Below are 20170 nucleotides of genomic sequence, written 5' to 3'. Positions count from 1 at the left end.
CGATCGCCCGTCATAACTGCTAGCATAAAACGCAGATTGAGGCATTAATCAATGACTATTGTTATTACATCATTATTATTTACCACTTCTTTCAGGAAGACAGGGTCTATCAGTTTTTGCTCCACTACTTCCACGTCTGCGACTGTCCGGAGAGGAAAAACAGCACCCTCGGGTAATACTGCAGCAACTGGTCCATCACGTTGTTTGAGGAGAGACTGTAGCATTCGACTTTGGATCCTCTGAGTCTCCTTAATGTCTTCCAGGAGGGTTAGAACACGTACAAACATGCTGGTATTGGTGGCTTGTACAAGTTGTCTTGGAACTGGTTGTGAAACCACAGGTGAAGGAGTTGAGGGTGGTGGTAGCTGAACAAATGGATGAGTGATGTTCTGGTGGGGAGTTTCACTTGAATGTCTATTCTCCATTGCTGATGGTGATGAGGTCTCTGGCTGTTCCGCAGCGTTGTCCCAATCCTCATCCGAGCTTGACTGGATCACTGGCCTTAAAATGAATTTTAAAAAATATTAAAAAACCCCACAAACAATTTAGTTACTGGTTAGTCCTACAAACTAAAAACATTAATGTATAGTCCGGCATCAAAAGGAGTCTAAAACTGATTTTTAAAAGTCAAAAAGTTACAAAGTGCTATTTTAAGATCATATCTAAATCTGGTGAGCAGCAATGGTCTGCTAAAGACACTGTCAATTTTTTTTTGTTTTTCTTATAATCACCACGATAAATTGTTGCTTTTAAGGCGTTTTTAAGAAACATAATTACCTCCTTTTCCGCTTCCCTTTTCCCAATCTGCTTCCAGAATCCGACTCAGTCTGCAGATCAGAGGTTGCTTCAGACCTCCGCAGTTTCACCCTGGCATTTTCATAGTTTTCTGTAAATTTTTGACATACATCAACAAAATGTTGTTAGTGAAATTACAGGGAAATTTTTTGTTCTGTCTTTAATGACAGAATATTTGGTAGCAATAAATAAAAATGCTTCTTACCAGCTTTCCCCAAGATGTGAACTCTGTACTGTGACCAGTTTGTATCTGGAGTAACTCCATCCTTTACAGCCTTATTGATATTGACTCTCCCTGGTGGCCAGAAACAAGAATCTTCCGCTGGTCCTGTAAACCACTTGCAAGGAATTATGGATACACCTCCACCATCCAGAAAATCAACAACTGCAAATGGTAGCATGCTGGTGAGAAAGCAAAAAGAAGCCAACTAGTACAGCAGTGGCAATGCCATATATCCAGACTTCACTGGCAAAAGCACCATTTTCTGTTTTAATTCATCAAGTAATACAAGATGCATTTGTTTAGACAGATTTGAAACAAAGTAAATTCCAAGGCATGTTGAGTCCAATGGATAGCTGAAAAAGGCATTACAGTTTTCAAAGATAGATATTTTTCTTTAGATATTTAGAAGTCAATGTGGGCAAAGATCTACTTCTATATAATAAGCTCTAGTACATCAATCTTTATTATTTTCAGCTCATGATTTATTTCCATTTTTCAGCAAAGCAGCCTTTGAACTATACACAGCACCTGCAAAGGGAGTTTTTCCTTCCCATTGTCACCAAAGTGCTTGCTCATAGGGGGTCATATGATTGTTGGATTTTTCTCTGTATGTATTATTGTAGGGTCTACCTTACAGTATAAAACACCTTGAGGCGACTGATGTTGTGATTTAGTGCCATATAAATAAAACTGAATTGAATTGAACCATCTCACAAGCTTACTCACAATTAGGGGTAGGTTTCAATAACTGATTTTCCGATTAAAATCGATTTTAGTTTGAATTAAGTGCTATGGATTCATTAAAATCCTGAATTGACTTTTAAATTTAAATGTACTTTGCCAGAAACGCCAGAATCTCAGGCTACGTCCACACGAACATGGGTATTTTTGAAAACGCAGATAGTTTCTATGCGTTTGGGCCTTTCCTCCACATGTAAACGGCGTTTTGGGTCACTGAAAACAGAGATTTTTAAAAACTCCTGCCAGGGTGGAGATTTTCGAAAACTCAGTTTTTGTGTTTAAGTATGGATGAGGAAAACGCAGATTTAGTCACGCAACGTCAAAGATGTGTGCCGTTTTTGACGTCACGCTGTGCGCCACGTTATTGTTTACATGAGATTAATTTCTACAATAAATAAATACTGTTGCTGTTAATCTTACCATCTGCAGTGTTTACACGCTTACATATACACATGCAGTTACTGTCCCTGCATTTAGAAAGACAGAGGCGTCAGAGTGAACTTCTACATTGAACACAGACGCTCTCACAACCCAAAATCCCGACATCAGTTTTGAATAAATGTTTTTTTTTTTTTAATTAAACTACTTATGCTGTATGCATTTTGTTCATTCCTAAGTTGCGAGTCTACATCAGCCAAAATATTGTCTTTAGCTAATAACATTTGAAATGATGAAGGCACTTGAAAAGTAACACAAAATTAGCTGCCTTTTCAGAAAAATACAAAAACTTTTCAGAAGTACTTAAAGTTTTGTGAGGGCACAAAACCCTGTTTACTCTTTCCCTCCTAGGCTTCTAGACTTCTGATTGGCCAACATTTAGTTTTTAGCGTTTACATGTGGACGGAGATATTTGTTCAAAACTGCACGTGTGGACTGGACTTTTTGTTTGTTTGTTTGTTTGTTTTTAAACAAAAAGGTAAAATCTCTGTTTTCAAAAAGACCCCTGTACGTGTGGACATACAGTGGGGTAAAAAAGTATTTAGTCATCCACCGATTGTGCAAGTTCCCCCACTTAAAATGATGACAGAGGTCAGTAATTTGCACCAGAGGTACACTTCAACTGTGAGAGACAGAATGTGGAAAAAAAAATCCATGAATCCACATGGTAGGATTTGTAAAGAATTTATTCGTAAATCAGGGTGGAAAATAAGTATTTGGTCAATAATAAAAATACAACTCAATACTTTGTAACATAACCTTTGTTGGCAATAACAGAGGTCAAATGTTTACTATAGGTCTTTACCAGGTTTGCACACACAGTAGCTGGTATTTTGGCCCATTCCTCCATGCAGATCTTCCCGAGAGCAGTGATGTTTTGGGGCTGTCGCCGAGCAACACGGACTTTCAACTCCCACCACAGATTTTCTATGGGGTTGAGGTCTGGAGACTGGCTAGGCCACTCCAGGACTTTCAAATGCTTCTTATGGAGCCACTCCTTTGTTGCCTGGGCGGTGTGTTTTGGATCATTGTCATGTTGGAAGACCCAGCCTCGTTTCATCTTCAAAGTTCTCACTGATGGAAGGAGGTTTTGGCTCAAAATCTCACGATACATGGCCCCATTCATTCTGTCCTTAACACGGATCAGTCGTCCTGTCCCCTTGGCAGAAAAACAGCCCCATATCATGATGTGTCCACCCCCATGCTTCACAGTAGGTATGGTGTTCTTGGGATGCAACTCAGTATTCTTCTTCCTCCAAACACGACGAGTTGAGTTTATACCAAAAAGTTCTACTTTGGTTTCATCTGACCACATGACATTCTCCCAATCCTCTGCTGTATCATCCATGTGCTCTCTGGCAAACTTCAGACGGGCCTGGACATGCACTGGCTTCAGCAGCGGAACACGTCTGGCACTGCGGGATTTGATTCCCTGCCGTTGTAGTGTGTTACTGATGGTGACCTTTGTTACTTTGGTCCCAGCTCTCTGCAGGTCATTCACCAGGTCCCCCCGTGTGGTTCTGGGATCTTTGCTCACCGTTCTCATGATCATTTTGACCCCACGGGATGAGATCTTGCGTGGAGCCCCAGATCGAGGGAGATTATCAGTGGTCTTTCTGATGATTGCTCCCACAGTTGATTTTTTCACACCAAGCTGCTTGCCTATTGTAGATTCACTCTTCCCAGTCTGGAACAAATCAACAACACCTCAAATCAAGAACACCTATATTTTATTTGCTTTTTCTGGAAAAATGAGAACAATGGCAAGAAAAATGATGATGTCTTCTACAGAAATAGAGTGCTCACTGATCTGCCTCTCTGACTGCTGTGCATGCTCCTAACACAGGGACAAAAGCTGAGGAATGGAGCTAATAAAGACAACACCAAAGCAGTTTTGGTTGCTCTGATAGTGAAAATACCCTCCCGTATTCCTCTTAAAAAATTTGAACTTCGTTAATTTGGTCTAATACAGTCCTTTATTAATACTAATCATAGAGAAAAACCAAGATAATGTTTAAGTACAACTTGATGTTAAGTACACGCAGTAATTAATTTTGGTGCTAGTTAAGCAGTATACAGGACACCAGACAATGCTTTCAAACTGTGAAAATTGGCTAAATCCAACATTACGTAAAAATTTCAACTAGCTTAGCCTTGCTTGAGTGCTAGGAAAAAGTTCGCCAGCACTTGTGCCATACATTACTTTGCAGCATCATAACTTTGTAAACATTTCATTTATACTCATTCAAATTAAGTCAAAAAAGTTCTTACCCTTAGTGCAGATAAGTCCGTAGCTCAAAGATTAGTGATGTGCGATACCACTGATTTCCTTTCCGATCCGATACCAAGTAATATTCAGGGTGGTATCGACGATACTGATCCGATACCGAAATTATAGCATCATAATGATTACAGGACATCAGATTACTTGTTCTTATCACTTAATACATTCATAATACATTCATAATCTTCATACATTCTTATATATTTCTATACTGTGTATTTTGTTGTACAGTTATTTTATTTTCAACTTTAATTTATATATTTTATCTTGTTCTTTCCCAGTTAAATTTACCCTTCATTCTAATTTGTTGTTGTACAGTTATTTCATTTTTAACTTTCATTTTTATATTTTATTTTATTCCTTCCTAGTTAAATTGACCCTTTTTAATTTTCATATTTATTTCCTATCTTATTCATAGCCTTTTTTTTTTCTTTAGGTCACGAGCAGTTGTGTAAGCATTTCACTGCATATCATACTGTGTATGACTGTGTATGTGACAAATAAAATTTGAATTTGAATTTAATAATGTAGGGTTCATCATATAGAAATAAAAAAAAAATGAAGTTGTGTGCTATTTGAAATGTTGCCTGCCTGCAGCACTAAAGGACCCGTGAGAGACGTCTGTCTCGCCCTAGCAGCACCTGTCCCTCTCCTCCTCTTCAGTTCATCTCAACATACTGTAACAGCCGTTATGGTGTGGTGTCCCTTTAAGACACCCAAGTCGAGGGTTGATGGTGTTATCAGTGTGTGCCACTGCTCTCTCGCTCTCTCTCTCTGTGATTATGAGGACACATGCCTTCACGCTCGTGCTTAACGAGGGACGGACTTATGTTTTCTTTTCGAGACCCTTTTTTTTGTTTTGTTTGCAGCGCTTGGGTTGTATGAACGCTGGGCATTTTGTTGTTGAGCCGCAGCCGTTCAGCCGGGCTTTTATACGGTTGCTGAAGAATGCGTATTAAAGAACCACCGTGGATTACTGATACCAGTGTGGGTGTGTATCCTTCCGCCTAGCCTGCTAGGTGTTTTGCCGCCTCTTCTCAACCACACAACACAACCCAACGTTACAATACGCTCGTCATATTCTGTGATATGGTTTACTCTGAGGTGTTTGACAAGGTTAGTGATTTTGCCACAATTGTGGCATACATGCCAACCCTCCCAATTTTTCCGGGAGAATCCCAAATTTCAGTGCCCCTCCCGAAAATCTCCCTTAGCCACCATTCTCCCGGATTTCTCCCGATTTTCCACCCGGACAACAAAATTGAAAAACCATATCGCAGAATTCATAGCGCGGCCCAGCCAATTCCAGTTTCCAACAACGGCGGCAGCGACTTAGTTTTAATATTACTCTTATTTGTCTTTCTGGGTCGCAAAAAAACTTTTAACATGTTTTCAGGTGAGAATGTAGCTGTGTAAACTTCAAATATCTGAGCTGACTCACACATTGTTTTCAAACCCCCGCGGTCTTTCACTACTCGGGTTAAACATAAGTCACTTTGATAACTTAAAAATGTTATTGTTTGGCTTTTTCAGTGTTTTATTTGTTCGTGAGTAAATCGGTTTGGATGAGATTAAAGTTATTAGATTAGATTAAATAAAATGTAACTTTATTAATCCCTCGGGAGGGTTCCTCCGGGGTTTTCACACAGCTGAATAAACGCCAAACAGAAAACTAATTAAACAAAGTGAAACGGTCGAGAGTTTACGTCAGTGCCCAGTTATATTTTAGATAGCAAGGAGCAGACGGCAGAGTTTCACTCCACCGAGGGAGCTCGTGACCTACTACCCAGCTTTCTTTAGACCGCGAAGGCCGGGTCCTCAGGTAGAAGCAGCCTCTGAATTTGGACACCCCGCTGTTTCCGGACATTTAACGTATTTTATCCGATAAATAAACACTGTAAAATGTATTTATCCCCCCCCAACAGCCCTTTTGAATATCTCCATAGTGTGGCCACAACACCTCATGTTTTTGCCACATGTATCGCAAACCACGTCTCAGCTTTTGTGGAGGTAAAATACGTTCGCACATGACTCCAATTATGCTCAGCCATTGTTGTGAGTGCGCGCGCCAAGGGGCTGCGAGACATTTATACAGCCGTATTACGCACATGACTATGAAAGGCGGAAGAGAAAGTAGTTCTTTTGAATGTAGACAATCCGAATGTTATAGTTTCTTTCCACTGTGTTCCTGTTAATGATAAACTACAAATTTACTCTAAATTACTAAAATATCGATATTCTAATGTGAGAATCGATTCTAGAACATAAATGATTGGTATCGGAGGAATCGATATTTCAGGATCGATCCGCACATCACTATCAAAGATGCACTTAATCCAAAAATTGCCAGCTTAACTGTCAGCTTTGTCCAAGGGCGCGAAATGAAGAATGTTCCAGAATGGGGGTGACGGGTTTAAGAAAACCTCGTGATATTTCATTAAATAACGCGAGATTTCGAAAAGCACTCCTACATAGAGTGAATTTTTTTTCCCATTTAAATGTAAAACCATTTATTTTATTTTATTAAGCGTCTTTATTAAGTCACATCTGTTCTTTGTGTTTCACTTATATTAATATGTTTTATATGTATATTTTGTTATTAATTAAATATACATATGCTGCCTCTGGCATAATTTATTATCAGTTATTTCATCTTAATTCATGTTTATATTTACACATGACTAATAATTATACTTACCTAAGGTCGTTAAACTCAGTTGCCTGTTCATGCAACTTCCCATATATTACCCATATGGTGCCCATAGAACATAGCCCATCTGGGCTGTCTCAGATGGGTCCTACTTGGTTAACCCAGGTGGGTCCCAGATGGATGCCCATTGTAAGCCCATCCCCACTTGGAACCCCCATAGCCCATGTGGGGCCCACATACTGGTGTTTACTGGGTGAGGAAATTTGCCATTTTTTTAATGTCAAACGGATGCTGTTTCCAAATGTGTACCTTTCGCTTTTGGTCAAACGCGTTTGCTTACTCTTTGTAACGCGAACATCTACACAACGCAGTGCTAACGCAAAGCTAACGTTTAGCTACTTTTGCTAAGCTAAGCCCTATCCATGTTAACGATACACTTAACATTCAGTTTGCTGCTTTATTGCTTGCTAACTGTTAAAGCGCCACATTATCTGTGTCTATTGGACTCCCACCGACTCTGTCAGAGTCGAAATATATGTATTTTATTTGTTGACGATAGCTGCTACTACCTTGATCACATCCTCCTGGGTGTGATGCCATCTTGTTTTCTGTTTGGGTCGTTTCTGGTTCCCGTGCAATCACGTGATAACAGTTATTTGTTCGTACCAGTGGGCGGCACTTGTCACCCTCACTTTTTCACCCTCTAGTTTAATTTACAAATATACAAATAGAACTATAGGCAACAGAAATAGGGAAAAACTATAATGTCCCCTACCGAACGTAAAGTGGTACGATAACTCTGTAATTTTAGTCCAAAAAAAGTCTGTTATATCTTTTTTTAGCCTCGCCTAAATGAACGTCATTTCCCGTACCTCGGTGTCTTCCGTCCGTCGCGCGCATACACAGGCCTCTTTACGACTCGGCTGGCAAAGATGGCGGATGCACAAGTATGTTCAGCAAAACGGCGTGGTGACTTTAAATCGACATATTTACACTTTAATAAACCTTTTACTCATCTAGAATTAAGTATATGTCATTATAGTGTTCTTATATTTGTTCCTGAGTCACTTCAAACTACATTTACGCGCTTATAGTCAACATTTTTTGCTCCTCTGTACTCCCTCGTGCAGCACTCAAGTAGCCGGAATGGTAGCTTGGTTAGCTTAGCGTGCTATTACTTACCATTCCCTGTTGATACGGCTTCCACTCTTTGCATGTTGTGCGTGTTAAGTCTTAGCGTGTAGGCACGTCTTCTGTAACTTGTTAGGCTGCATGTCATATTAACCACATATGTTTATATATAAACATATATAAATAAAACCACTTTTTTTTTACGTTAGTAATTCCTTTTGTGCATAATTTTATATTACTGTTAATAATAAATTAATTAAAGCAACAAAACAACCTGAAGAGCCGGTTCGGAGCAGAAAGAGCCGGCTCTTTTTAGTGAGCCGAACCGAAAGAGCCGGATCTCTAAAAAGAGCCGGAAATCCCATCACTAGTCCTAAGCATCCCAGAAACAATACAGAAAGTCATAAAGTCAAACATAACTTTTATAAACACCAGTGTAGGCTCATGAGGCCCTGATGGTAAAAAACTACATTTCCACGAAAATGACGTCACTTCCGGTTTCGGGCAGGTCATGGTGGACATGCGAGAGTTCGCGCTGACGTCTATTCCAACGTAGGAAGTGTTATGAACAGCTGATCGGATCGGCAAAGCGTGTTTCTGGAATATTATGTTTTTGTTATTTTTGAAATACACCAATTTTTATATACTGCAGGAAAAACGAAAATAAATATTATAATGCAAATTTGCACAAAAAACAACATATGCATCAAAATAAACTATTTCCAACAGTGCAATATGAGTCCTAAGCATCCCAGAAACGACACAGAAAGTCATAAACTCAAACATAACTTTTAAAAACACCACTATAGGCTCATAAGGCCCTGATGGTAAAATACTATATTTCCGCAAAATGACGTCACTTCCGGTTTCGGGCAGGACATGGAGGACATGCGATAGTTCGCGCTGATGGACGTAGGAAGTGTTACAAACAGCTGATCGGATCGGCAAAGCGCGTTTCTGGAATATTATGTTTTTGTTGCTGCAAGTGCTTTTTATCCAGTTTTTGCAAAGCTATATGTGGAAGGAAACTGTGACTTAGGACAAGCTGATGGCATAAGATGTAAGTACAACTCCTCTGGTTTCATATGCAAAAAAAATTATTGCGCTAGCTTACGTGGTTGCAGTGCTACCGGGATTTAAAAATAGTTGCGCAAAACAGAGCGTGCCTGCTCCCACCGGCTTTAAAGGGTTAAAGTCCGTTTGGCTCGACACCACCGAACAGAGGCAGCAATATAACATATCTAACATTAACAGTGCAGTGAATCCTGCTTGTGCCGTGATATTCAGGACTGCAAACCGAGCAGCATCACTGACTTTCAGTTTGTTGTGTTTGTGAAATATATGACTGACTTTAATTATTCACAAAATCATCACATTCTCTGTAAGATTAAAGTCAACTATTGAACGGGCGTATATTTTGAAGTAAAGGCCTTAAAACCAAGTTAGTACAAACATCACTAATGTCACATAACTTTCCCGACATGTGGCCAACAGTAATGTTTTAATATTCTTCATTATAAAAACATTTGCGCATAAATAAGTGACATAATATTCAGTACTTACTTCTGAAAGTTTACTCTTCGTCCGCTCCACTTCCGCCGTTTTTTTTGGGGTTTTTTCGACAAAATTATCCACACCACTGCCGCGCTATGAAGTCTGGGATATGTCGGGCCATGAAGGCTACACCGACCCATCCTTAAAATTCAGGGAAATTAAGGACGCATTTGAGGGACGCATTTCGAGCAGCCTTTGAATTGGGACAGCCTTTGTTGTATCGCTGTGACGTAATCGGCTTAAAATGAAGACCCCAAATCCGGTCATTGGTACTTCCTGGCTTGTGTAGTTACTGGGTAACAAAAGCTCAACACTGCCCCTAATGTCCTGGAGCACTTCTGTTGTGTTTTGGAATTTGCATGTGTTTCGGATTTTGCACGTGTTTTGGAGTTTGCATGTGTTTTGGAATTTGCACGTGTTTTGGGGTTTGCACGTGTTTTGGATTTTGCACGTGTTTTGGAGTTTGCACGTGTTTTGGATTTTGTACGTGTTTTGGATTTTGCATGTGTTTTGGAGTTTGTACGTGCTTTGTCTCTAGGGGCCACCGTAAATATGTGACGTCTTGATGAATCGAGCAGATATTTGAAGTTTACACAACACCATTCACGCATGAAAATATCTTAAAAGTTTATTTTGTGACCCAGAAAGAGTAATATTTCAAACTCCACCACTCTGTGTTCCTCCACCACTGCCTCCTTTAGTGATGCGCGAATCATGAACGAATCGTTCAATACTCGAGAATCACTTTACTGACTCATGAATCACGATTCACGAGCCCAACTGACTCACTGACTCATCCCTGTTGATAATATATCTAGCTAATAATTAAAATTGTGGAGAAAAACACAACATCCAGTATCTTAACAAAAACATTTCTGCTCTGAACTGGAAGAAAAAACCCTGAGTAGAAGCTCACATCAAGACAATAGCTCCTCAGTTCACAGTAGCATCGATCTGCTAACATGCTAACAGCACATTTCAGACCGCTAGTCTTTGATTTTATTTATTTTCTGCTGTGTTTTACTTGCATCTATTTGAAGGAGTGAGTGTAAACACAAAATATTTTTTTATTTTATGTGCTGGAATGTGCAGGTTTAAATAGGTTTAAATGTTAAACAAATTTCTTCCAGTCAGAGAATGTTGCATATAATTACATTTTTTAAAAGATTAAAACTAATAAAACAAGTTTTATCACCTATTCAGGTTGTAATTCGTTTTTTTAAAAAGTAACTAAGTAATTAATTACTTTTGAAAATAAGTAATCAGTAAAGTAACTGGATTACTTTTTGGGGGAAGTAATTAGTTACTGATTACTTTTTTCAAGTAACTTGACCAACACTGGTGGTCTTAATGCATCATACACAAGTATAGATGAAAGTATACTTTGGAACTGACAGAAGAACAGACGTTGATCTTATAAGCACAAGAACATTTGTGGCTGGAACTTTGTACATGTCTGATGCTAGTTTACAGACATTAAAGAAAATCGTATTTTCACATTTTTATCCAAGTGGATTGATAAGTAAGCATGAAGGAAATAATACATTGAATCCATTTGCTTTGTTTTCAGTTGTGAAAAAATAGCCTGAAGTGCAGCTGCTGAGACACTCCTTCATATCAAAGCCTTGCCAAGTTCACATTTGGCTATTTTGACCCCATTTAGCCTATACATTGATTATTTTCTTCCCAAGGATAGATAATCCCAGAATCAATTCACTGCACCTTCACTAAGAAGAATACTGTATACCTTAAGAGGTCACATGCATTAAAAAATAAACTAAGAATGCATTATCCTTCTAGCATGTAAATGTTATTATTTCCCATAGCCTTGCCCCTTGGAGTGATTGAGGTGTTTACTCCGGTGCATATGTTTTATAAATCAGCAGTGGGTGAGCACCTGCTTAGTGTCCCATTCTTCCTTATTATGCCTGGCAGGGTGATAGAGCACATAGCAATAGATCAATATTCACCCTCACACACGCACACACACACCAAACAGGACACTCAGGCTCAAACAATGTGGATGCCACACCTTCCCACAGCTATGCATGGGGGGATGCACGTGAACATTAATAAACATGCACAAATAAATGCACAAGCACATTTGCATAAGGGGTTGTGCCTATTTGCCCATTTTCCAGGTTATGAGATGATTACCATCCCATTAACAACAGTTTTCCTGCCCTGCACAAACCCTCTTTATGCCATAGGTGCTATGGGGATGATGAAGCATTGTTATCAGGGGCCATGAATCATCCTCTTCCACAAATTAAACATGCAACGTCATAAACACATTATGGCAAACCTGCAGTTCAGGATAGATGTGTAGACAGGATTATGTGTGAAGGTGTCTGGGTGTATGTGTGAGTGTGGGTGTGTTTGACTGAGTGCCTAGTGTCCCAGTTAAGTGTAATAAAGCACAGGGCTAAAATAATGTGATGAGTTAAATGAGCAGACCATCCATGCATTCAAATCCCTCAATTCCCCACCCGCCATCCACCGTCTCCCTCTGTCTCTGGCTCACGGACCCTCTCTCTCGCTCTCACTTTCTCTCACACATGTATGTGTGTGTTGGGCGGGGAGTTTGGAGTTGGGCTTGGAGGTAATGTGATTCGACTGGAACGATTAATCTTGCTCAGGTGAGAGTGCGTTGGGAGAAACAGGGAGGGCAATAGGGAAAAGAGAGATGGGCAGCGATGGTAGTTTAAATATAAGTGGGGAAAGAAAAGAGAAGAGAGGGAAGCAGATGACGTATGGCTGGTGATTTCTTGTCTCCCACTCCCTTTCTGCCTCTATCTTTCTTCATAAGTTTACTACTCTTTTTTTACTCAGATCTAATCATTTCCTCCATCCTTTGATTCCATGTTACCTTTTTTCATATGCTTTTGTACAAAGGCCTGCAGTAATCAGTAGACCAACCAAATGGCAGCAACAAAATCATTTCACCTGGTAGACCTGCATACAATGCGCAGGCTTGTGCAAATACTGTAAAAGCACATTCAGGTGCACTTTATTCAAACTTTGAAGAATTTATGTGTTCAAATGCACAAAGACGCGCCATACATAGGTTTGTAAAGGCCACACTAATGTAGGGAAAGTAGAGATGTTTCAATAGGTTTAACAATGAAATCAAAAAGAGGCATTTTTATTGCTTTTCTGATTTTATTCAAGGGCAGTTTCAGTCTGTGATTTTAATTCATTTTCAGTCAAACAAGAACTTTAATTATGGCTGCTGCAAGCATTGCAAGTCCATCACTATGCATTCACCCTTTATTATTAAAGCAGGACTTCCAAAACAATTAGTATTTGAGGTTGAATAGAGAGGGGGGAAATTAGAACACAAAAGGGAAGAGGCACTGACACACTGACCAGTTTAACAAGATTCTTTAGGTAAAAGTTCTTTTTTTTTTTTTTATTTAATCAAAACTTAAGAGTTTACTTACATTTGGCAAAGTTAAGGTAATCCATAAGTATTAGAATCCCTGAGTTTAGTGGATGGAATGAAGATGAAATCTAAACTAAGAGCTAATGGTATTACTGGCTAGGGTACAGTGTTGGATCTGTGCTAATTTCTTAATTTGATTTCCCTCCTCAAATAGAGCGAGTAATTTGTTTAGGCGACCAGAATTTGCCTAATTTAGCTGGTAAGCTCCTTGGCAGCAGTAATGGGGATAAACAGCTAGAAGAAACTGCAGCCTAATCATAGTGCGTCTGTCTAAATCTTTCATTTGCACACACACATACACACACCGACACACACAAATAAACTCATGTATATTTTTTTAGTTCCTCCCCTGTCTCTACATTCCACCATAATTATCTAGTTTAAAAATTACAGCTTCATAAGGCTCAATAGCTTGCCAACTAACCTGTTAGCCAAGTCAATTTGTACAGACAAACTCACACTATGGAATTATTGGCTTTTCAAGTTTTGCAACCCATACCAATACGATATCAGTTTGATATAATGAAATCATGTAGTAGTGCTCAATCAGCCAGATAGAGTTCTTCTAGAAAAGTACAGAAAAAAAAATCTCTTTCCTCACATAAGACAATGGCCGTTATCCAACAGCTATAATAACTTTGGTGTGTCAAGAGATAATCTCTATTAATACTGTAGCCGATGCTTTCTAAGAGGGCAAGTACACAGAGTGCACGGCATCCAATTTCGGAGCAAAGCCAGGCGATTTGAAATTGAAAGAGAAGCGGTATGTACTTTATAATGGAATACAAATGAAGGCGAATGGAAACAAGCTACAGATATAGTCCTCATAGTGATTTTATAGTTGGGATAGTACAAACACACACACACACACACCTATACGCCCACATCACTTACTCGTGTGTGGATTGATTATACACTTACAATGGGTGAAAACATATGTAGCTATATGATGAGGCAGTTTAATGTGAGTGCAGAAACATTTAATGCATTCCAGCCTCATAAACACACAAGGGTTTCTAACTGGTTGCTTGGACTCTACACACAAACACACACAGACACACAAACTCTCTCCTGTACTGCACCAGAATGTTTCTGAGCATGTTTCCCAAGATAGAGATGTGTTATATAAATACAGGCATGCTGCTAAAATCAACATTCAATAGCGCACACACGCATGCACACACTCCAACCTGCTCTCCACATTTGTGTACACATTTGCACAAACAATCAATCCCTGTATCCAGGGAGAGGAAATGCGTGTATTAAATTTAGAGATCTCCCATATGGAAAAGAAATAGTAAAAACTTATATGTGATTACTCATGAAAGTGGCCACTTTCACATTACTTTCATACATTGTTTTAGTAAGTATCCAAAACATACAAGTTTCATTATATAATTTTTCAAGGGATCTTATATCTGTTTTCACTCTTATATGCTTTTCATACAAGTTTCACACAAGACAGATACAAACTTTATAAGATTTATATATATCTTTTCCATATGGGCTGCATCAAGGCAGTATATGGTTAATAAGCTAGTTCCCCATTACAATGTGTAAGTAAAGCACTTTGAGGCATCTCTTGTTGTAATTTGGTACTGTATAAAATAAAACTTGATTGAATTGCATTGAACTGATTGTCTAAATGTGTGTTTATACTCGCTCTGCTCTGTGCTCAGGTGCTTATGTTTTCTTAGGGGAATGCCGAGCTTTCTCTCAATTACCATCCTATATCTTTCTCATCCCTCTGCTCTTCTCTGCTTCCTACCCCAATGGATTCTCCCTTTTCCTGAAGCTCCTCCATCCTTCTCTCTAGCTCCTAATACTTTTCAATAAGTGCGCTATTTTAGCTGTTAGCACGCTGATTCACCTTCATCTATACAAGCAACATGCCCAGCAGGATGTTCACACACGTATGTGGCACTTCGTGTTTTGCATCTCACAGACAAAAAGTGTGGGCGGGATGACTGACATCTAAGTTTGATTGACATATACTGTAGCCCCAAGACAGAGCAAGCCAAAGAATCCTTTCATCCTTGGTAGGCCATTCTCAGAGTTTCTGCTTTTTATCTCCATGTTCACTCTGTGCTTTCATCAAATAATGAACTCTTTCACGTTCCCTTCACTTCTCTCTCAACTGCCTGTTATTTATAGCCTTTTGTTATCTGACTTGGTGCTCTCATTTACTCTCACATATGATTTTGCTCTACACAAACTTTTCCGTCACTGTTTTAGCCTCAACACCCCCCCACACACACACACACACACACTCACACACACTTTCCCTCCTACGCCAGGTTCACGACCATACTGTTCCTCTCGAACGTTCCCTCTGTCATCTATTCATCATTATCACAAGTGATGGGTAAGCTGCAGCGGTACAATTCATAGTTGCAGAGCTGAGTGACAGCGTGTTGGCACTATTTGTGACATTCACGCGTGCAAGCGGTTGATAACACGTTGCCTACCCCTTTATTTAACTGGCCACGGTTGAATGAGAAGTGGGGTTTCATTTTCACAGCGGTAACACTAAGTGGAGTTGTGGAGGAGGGAGGGCGTGTACACAAACACACACACATTACACACACGTGCGCAAACATAAATGCATGCATGAGCGAAAACTCACACATTCAATTAAACTTACATGTGCACATTTCTGGGGAGCTGTGACGCACCTGTCTTCTAGTGAGTGTATTAGTGCACACTACCTCAAAGTTAAAGGAGAGATTGCTGCTGAAAAGAATGAAACTGAACAAAGCTGGGATTTTAACAGCATTGTTCTTGTCTGAACCCCCCTAAAGAAACCTCTGGCTCTTCCTGACATGGATTTTGCTTAAAGCAAAAAGTCAAATGTTTTTGAACTCCGGTTGAACTTTGGAACTGAGTTTCCCTTAGCTTCCGTAACCCCAAAGGTAAGGAAAATAGCTCTGTGTTGCTTTAATGTCATAAATATTCAATGAGTCTTTTTTTTCCTTCATCTGCAGATCTCTGACTTTCATGTGACTTTTTCCTTTGTGTATTTCACAGGGGAGAGTTTTCAATTCTCAGCCAAAACCCGTTTGCTAAGGACATTTCTAGTGTAGAGGAAGATCAGCACCATGGATAGTTCCACACTCGCAAACAACTACAAGTACTCGATTTGCTTCATGGTTTGCGACTCGTTTCTGGCACCTGACATATTGGGAATGAAAGAATTTTGCATCACATGGATTTCATTTTTTTAGACCTCTTACAGGTGATTATTTGAAGTGAGTTTGTCTGCATACTTTGTTTTATTGGTCATATATTTTCTCCTGCTGTCTTTTGTTTTCATGCCCCTTTTTCAGACCTCTCCTGCCTATTAATTTACCTTCCAGCATTTGAGCTCAATGTTGCCCCTGTGTTTCATCACTGATTTGATTAAAGTTTTTAGGCAGGTATAAAGAAGAGCTTATGCTTCAGTCACACTGAGTAAAAACAGGACGGCACCTCTTTGCAGCTAGGAAAAACCAGCGGTTGCTCCGTGATTACACTGATTTTTTTCATGCTTGATGACAAATTGCAAGTAGCTGCGACATCCAGTTCGTCACCCAGAGGTTGAGCATGCAAACACTATCTACCTCTGGGTGAACATTTTCAGTCGCAAGGGAACTGCACAGGTTGCCTGGTGGGAGGCAACGTGTCTCCAACAATCTCCTACTTGGACTGACTGAAGTCACTCTCAGACAGAACCTGCCCACGGTGTGTCCCTTTGCAGCTCAGCTGTTTGGTATCTGGCTGTGTTCTGGTTATATTCCTGCATAAAAGCAGAGCTGGCGAGCCCCTATGTTATGTTAAACTGTCATCCTACAGCAATTACGTGACTGTTTATGGGGGTCAGAATTTCTAATTCAAACCTATGAGGTTCTGACTGGAGTCTGGTCCCCATCTTCGAAGCAATAAAGGGAATGAGATCGCAAATTCAGTGCACACGGTTGCTGTCTCCAACCACTGTTTTCCCTAGTGAGACTGTAGCTTTATACAAACCTTTGTGCATGTGCATGACTAGCACAGCTGTGTGTGTTCGTGTGTAAATGTGACACCAGAAGAGTTTTTATGGCTTCAAATGATTAATTTGAAAAGCCCCCACCCACCCCCACCCTCCATCAATTCAGAGCCCATGTCACAAGTGAAAATGATACAAATTAACGGATGAAAAGGACCTTGACAAAAGCGCTACAGTTGGTGGCCATATTTTTCTATGCGTGATGTAGACTGATTGAGGTGAAAAAGAGCAACAGCGATTGATGAGGGATGACAAGAAATGACAGATGTTGAGCTACTTGTTTATTTTTGTCATTTTATTTTGGGGCTTAATTTAAAGGTCTGTGTCAATGCAGCATTATAATATTTGGGGTTTTTTTTTTCTTTTCAAAAGACGAAGTTTTACCCAACTCCTAAAACATCACACGATGTGTTTTAGGACTAATGTTACTTGGGTGCACAAACTCACTGCCATCTGATTCACTGAGCACCCGACGGATATGTTTATGTGTGTAAGAGTAAGAAGCTAAGCAGTTTCAGTATGATTTATGATAAGGCAGGGACTTGAGTTTCCCCTGATTTGTTTACTTTCTAACATGCCCGATCTGCCAAAACACACACACACGGTCGGACACACATGCAAATTAACACTGTCACTTTCAGAAATGAGATTGATGCGCAAGTAAACTTATTCTGAGTTGCCAACTAAATACTCTCACTGAGGATTTCAGTTAGTCTGTGGAGAAACGGAATTTATGGCTTCTTGTTAAATGCTACATGTATGAACACATGCACACTATGACTAGGCACCCTCTAACTGTAATCTTTCACCCTTTAACCTTTGAACTCAGCCAAAGTTCTCATTAGACTCAGGCAATGTTACTTTTATTAGCTCCTCTTTTCCACATATCCTCGTGAGTCATGGTGAATGCACATGAATTCTAAGAGTGAAAAAAGATCAGCGGCGAGGAAACACACACACACACAGCGAGACATCATGTTTAAAGCCATCTGGTTGCGCCAGCAGGACACAGAAGCCGCTCCTGTGTTTTCTCTCAAAGACAGACTATCTGTTTACAAGATAATATCTCTGTGTGTCCCCGTGCTATACATGCAATTAATGTACAATGGTTTAGTCTGTTTTTAAACCAGGCAATTGCCGGTCATTCTTGACAACTGCGTTATATCTTTCTAGTGTGTCTCAAATTCTCAGTAGGCATCCTTGTCTTCAATGACTTGCGTTAACCCTTTAAAACATATATGTAAAAAATATTTAAAAAAATACAGAAAAGACTAACAGCAGGAACTAGTAGAATGAGATTTCACTGATGTTTATTCACACTTTTCAAGGTATTTCTGCTTTATTCGTTTCTATAGCTTGAAAGATAGTAAAAACCAGAGGAGAGATGATGGATTGCACAATATTAATTATCGACTGCAACAATAATAGGAGTAATAAACATAAAATGTGGCTACTAAAGTCACAGGTCTTCCTGTAAAATGAAAGATATTGACTTAATTTTTATTGCTTTTCATGCGTGTGCACTATTTTGTTACTAAGCACCACGTATAAGACAGGTTTTAGTTATTCAGCTGCATCTGTATTGGGCCCTAACACTCCTCCTTTACCACCTGCTCGCCTTAATCCAAACTGCTGCTACTCTGCTGCTGAACTGCTCCACATATTGTAAATCATTCTGGATCTGAGCACCTGCTAAATTTCCCCTGTGTTATTGTTAAACAGGTTGTGAAAGACAATGCCAAGTCTTATTTTTGTGCATCTCATATACTTGAAGTTGTGCAGTCGGTGAAAAACTTTGGAGAGTCACTCTGACAGATCTTCTAAAGAAATGATTACATTCGACACCAGAGCCCCTGTAAGATTATTATCATGAATAAATCATTTGAAAATATAAAATATTACACTATGTTAATCATTTTTGGGGGGATAGAAAAGACAGAAAAGCCAGAGTACGTGGAACACAAAGGATTTAATGTTACAATCCTTTGTGCAATCATCCAGACACTGCATTCACATACTGAATCCTAATTCAGATTTTCAGGGAATGATGTACTTACTCCCAGATGGTGACTATAGAGGACATCACACAGCCACTATAAATCCACAAGACCATCAGGAAGCCCTATTCACCAGACGTCTTATCTGAATGTTACAGCACTGAGTGTGTTAAGTCCCACACTTAAGCTCCTACACACCAGGGTTATAGGGCTGGCACTTCCCGTCACATGTTGTGTTAAATTAGACCCATGACACCTGCAGGAGGTTCTGCAGTGGCTTCTGGCATCCCAGACCGAAACTTACAGTTAAAGGGTAAAAACTGGTCAGGGTATTTCAGGAAGATTAAATTTTATTTTAAGCCTTAAAATGTTTTGTGCTTTATTTTAGGTCTGAATCTACAGTACTAATAATTATAATAAAGAGGTTTATGGATTATATTGCGTGGGTGTGTAAAAATATGAAGATGATTATGACAGGGTAATACTGCTTCAAAGTTAACCTCTTCTGTTAACTCTTTTATATTCCTGTCCCTGTAGATACATCTTGATTTAGATAGCATATATACCAGTGAATAAAAGGTGTCAGAAGATATATAGGGAAAGAGAATGATGAGAAGCAACAGCGGAGCTTTTTATTTCTGGCTTAAATGTTATGTTTATAGTTCTGTCAGGACCACTTTATTCAAAACAGGAGCGTGAGTTCATCTACAGTAATTTTATATTTGACTGTTTAGCTCTGATTTGGGATCTACCAATGCACTAAAAGGCAGCAAGACCCCTTGTACAGAGCAGAGCAGGCCTCAATACAAACTGTGGTAGAGGTAGTTTTGCAGAGGGGCTTGCAGAGTCAGCTGTAGCTGTTCTGAGGCTAGACTGTGCCCCATGCAG

At 39.6% G+C, this 20170-nt stretch overlaps 1 protein-coding gene and 1 long non-coding RNA gene across 17 annotated transcripts in view; one reads left to right on the top strand and one right to left on the bottom strand.

Moving 5' to 3' along the window:
* The window catches only part of LOC309687716 (uncharacterized protein), an 84801-nt gene extending 74141 nt beyond the window's left edge, over window positions 1-10660 (bottom strand). For 15 of the 16 annotated variants that reach the window (XM_082502872.1, XM_082502870.1, XM_082502874.1 and 12 more), the window contains exons 1-4: window positions 9826-10660; window positions 1001-1197; window positions 778-886; window positions 84-501 (exon numbers count right to left, since the gene is read on the bottom strand). In XM_082502872.1, the coding sequence (XP_082358998.1) occupies window positions 84-501; window positions 778-886; window positions 1001-1197; window positions 9826-9956 (855 nt within the window). In that variant the 5' untranslated portion in view covers window positions 9957-10660. The remainder of the gene's footprint in view (window positions 1-83; window positions 502-777; window positions 887-1000; window positions 1198-9825) is intronic. The other variant, XM_082502859.1, reaches the window with a different exon arrangement.
* A 4603-nt stretch (window positions 10661-15263) lies between these two features.
* On the top strand, window positions 15264-16426 carry LOC309687724. Its single transcript, XR_014270833.1, has 3 exons — window positions 15264-15300; window positions 16063-16173; window positions 16289-16426. It is a non-coding gene; the product is annotated as an uncharacterized lncRNA (long non-coding RNA).
* The last annotated feature ends 3744 nt before the right edge of the window (window positions 16427-20170 follow it).

This window comes from Aulonocara stuartgranti, assembly GCF_965226115.1.
Source record: "Aulonocara stuartgranti genome assembly, chromosome: 14".
In the NCBI taxonomy this organism is placed as follows: domain Eukaryota; kingdom Metazoa; phylum Chordata; class Actinopteri; order Cichliformes; family Cichlidae; genus Aulonocara; species Aulonocara stuartgranti.
This window is presented reverse-complemented; position numbering and strand designations above follow the sequence as displayed.